At 44.0% G+C, this 2848-nt stretch overlaps 1 protein-coding gene across 1 annotated transcript; it reads left to right on the forward strand.

Annotated features, from left to right (window-relative positions):
* Positions 1-224: 224 nt before the first annotated feature.
* Positions 225-2251, forward strand: cdkn1cb (cyclin-dependent kinase inhibitor 1Cb). The gene is made up of 3 exons (XM_027163752.2): positions 225-720; positions 811-925; positions 1353-2251. Exons 1-2 carry the CDS (start codon positions 300-302, stop codon positions 921-923), a joined length of 534 nt encoding a protein of 177 aa, XP_027019553.1. The 5' UTR covers positions 225-299; the 3' UTR covers positions 924-925; positions 1353-2251.
* The last annotated feature ends 597 nt before the right edge of the window (positions 2252-2848 follow it).

The following is a 2848-nucleotide window of genomic DNA, read 5'->3' on the forward strand; positions in this document are numbered from 1 at the left end:
AGTTTTCATGGAACAACCCATACACCCCCCCCCCAACACACACACAAACAAATCACGAGTCAATCGCGATTTTTTTGGCGCCTTTCCAAAAACCCCAGCGACGAATCAGAACCGAACGAAGGCGGGCTTCTGAGTAGAATTCAGCCGCACACTGACCAATCAGATCGCTCGCTTATGTGGCTACGAGTTCCTGTCATGCAACGGGGTTCTTTAAATTCAAATATAGCAGCGCTACGTAGTAACACTCTCTCTCGTGCTTAGGTGGTTTGTGGCACTCACACGATTTATCAAGTATCGTGATGACTAGTGTACAGCTTCGTGTCAGCGGTTTAACGGCTTCCAGAAGCAGCGCTTCTCAGCACGCGCGCAGAAGCGTGTGTCGAAGTCTCTTCGGACCGGTGGATCACGACGAGCTGAACCGGGACATCGAGAACAAGATGCGCGAGATCTCCGAGCGGGACCAGAAACGGTGGAATTTTAACTTCGTGTCTGATACACCGCTGCACGGCGACTACGAGTGGGAAAGAACCGCTGTGGAGGCGACGCCTGTGTTTTACCAGGAGACGGTACAAGTAGGGAAACACAGGGCTGTTGCTCTGCACGTTGAGCCGCATGTAGAGGCTCCTAACCGGGAGACGTGCGCGCGGGGCGACGCTGGAGGTGGAACCGCTTGTGCTGAGAGAACAAACACGGGGAAGAGGAAAACGACTCGGATTACAGGTGTGTGAACAGCAGGATGAAGAACGCGAGCTTGTTGTCATGTTTTCGTGCAGCGTGTTAACTTCTCGCTCTTTTCTCTCTTTCTCTCAGATTTTTACGTCAAACGAAGGAAGCAAGTGGATCCCAAACGGCACGAGAGCGCGTCACAAAACCTGTTCGGCTCCATCGCTTCTGAGCGAACGCCACGAAAACGGCTGCGCTGAAGGTACAAAAGCAGGTTTCTGGTGTGTTTTTTTAAGGTCCGCAACAACTTTTCCATACGAGTCGGATTTTCCCGACTGTTTTGGTGAGTGTTATGGCGGCGGACTAGGTGTGGTGAAGGCGGCGGTCAGTGTTTGTTGTTGCAGGAGGAGGAGGGGGTCTGTGTGTGTGTGTGTGTGTGTGTGTGTGTGTGTGTGTGTGTGTGTGTGTGTGTGTGTGTGTGTGTGTGTGTGTGTGTGTGTGTGTGTGTGTGGTTGGGGGAGGGGGCACGCGCGCGCTGTGGCGGGAAAAACTCGACACCACGAATGACCAGTGTTTAACATGTCTAACACGCCTTCTGTTTTTCCCTGTAAATCTCGGTTTACACACCGTGGAAAGTCCTGGGATAGATTTGCAACCTTTCAGACACACGATGCCATTTTGTTTTTCAGGATTTTCCAGTGAAGGTTGAGGACAATCCTGTGTGAAGAAACACAGCCCTCATGGATGGAAAAATGATGATGAAGATGGGCAGAGCACTACAAGATCAAACACCGTTTCGTGCTCTGTATTGGAGGATCAGGACAACTGCTAAAGAAGGAGTTTGATGAGCCAGATATGGTTTCGATTCTCAGGCTTTCACACAAGCTCCTGCTGAAGAATGTGCACAAAAAAAAACAAACAAATGTAGCAAAAAAATATATATTTATGCAACTGTGACAGAAGTCCGAACTTGTTTTTGACCTGTGTTAATACTGTTTACCTAGAAGCCTGGGGGTCTTTCCATGTAATCCAGCTGTGTACTGATGGACCTCTGGCACTTGGGCATACGTTTTACTGGAAGTGTTTGTTTTGTTTTTGCCGAATCCTAACTATCATAATTTGCCCCTTAAACTTACTTTGGTATTACCTCACAGCTGAATAATGAATGAGTGCCAAGATTGCCTGCTAGTATGCCCAAGTCAGTGTTTAGATGCATAATAATTCTGTTAAACCGCTGTGGTGTTCTTGCCAGATGTTGATTATGTATTAAGTGCACAGTTCACTGATGTTTAAATTGCTTGACCAAGCTTCATATTGGTCATGGCAATGGGACAATCGTGTAAATATGTTAAACAAAGCTTTAAAGATTGAAATAACAAGCCTTTGTGTTGTGTCTGTGTATATAGAGACCTAAAATATCAAAGTACATTGAGTTTTTATTTATGTTTCATTGTAGATGTCTGTAGCCTTACTTTCCGTTGTAGCATTTTCCCTCAAAATGGGATCCGTCTTGTTTCTGAGCCATTTTGTCGCTCCACTGTCTAAAAATGTTGTGTATATTTTGTAATATAAATGTGTACATCTAACACTTCCTGTGTGTTTTTGTTTTTCTTTCTATAGTTAATGGTAAAGCACTTTGGGGGGGAAAAAAATCTTGGATTAGATGTTTCATAGTTTTAATGCACAATCTTTAATTTGATGTACAGTTAATTAAAAAGAACTAGAGCTTTTAGACTTAATCTTAACAGTGGATTAATAACTAATGGCCGTTTGTGTGTGTGTATACAGTCTATCTAGACAGGTCACTTTGTAAGGATCGTACTCTGTTTAGTTTTAAATTGATCGAAAATCAGTAGTGTGGAAACAGTCCTGTGCACAGTGTTGTACTGAACTTAAGTCTGTAAGAGTTTGTTGTCTGAAAAATCTGAACTAAAATCAAATGCTAATCGCAAACCAGACTAACGCTGCAGGAATGTTGGGAACAATAACTGACTCAGACCGCAGCAAACATGTCCTATGTTAAAACCAAAATAGTTTAACTTTTGATAACCCACAACTGTAACATTCGGACTAGAAAGTGATGGCATAGTCACACAAGTGTTCCCCAAATGCAATAACTACCAAAGCTATTTATCAATTAAAATAATACCTGGCTGAGATAAATACAAGTAGGAGTTTTAGACAT

The sequence above is a fragment of the Tachysurus fulvidraco genome, chromosome 10 (assembly GCF_022655615.1).
Source record: "Tachysurus fulvidraco isolate hzauxx_2018 chromosome 10, HZAU_PFXX_2.0, whole genome shotgun sequence".
Lineage (NCBI taxonomy): Eukaryota > Metazoa > Chordata > Actinopteri > Siluriformes > Bagridae > Tachysurus > Tachysurus fulvidraco.

Excerpts from the sequence above, each read along its gene's own strand:
- cdkn1cb (XM_027163752.2), top strand. The coding sequence starts at position 300 with ATGACTAGTGTACAGCTTCGTGTCAGCGGTTTAACGGCTTCCAGAAGC. Across the intron at positions 721-810 it reads GAAAACGACTCGGATTACAG|ATTTTTACGTCAAACGAAGG; the intron begins GTGTGTGAACAG and ends TCTTTCTCTCAG.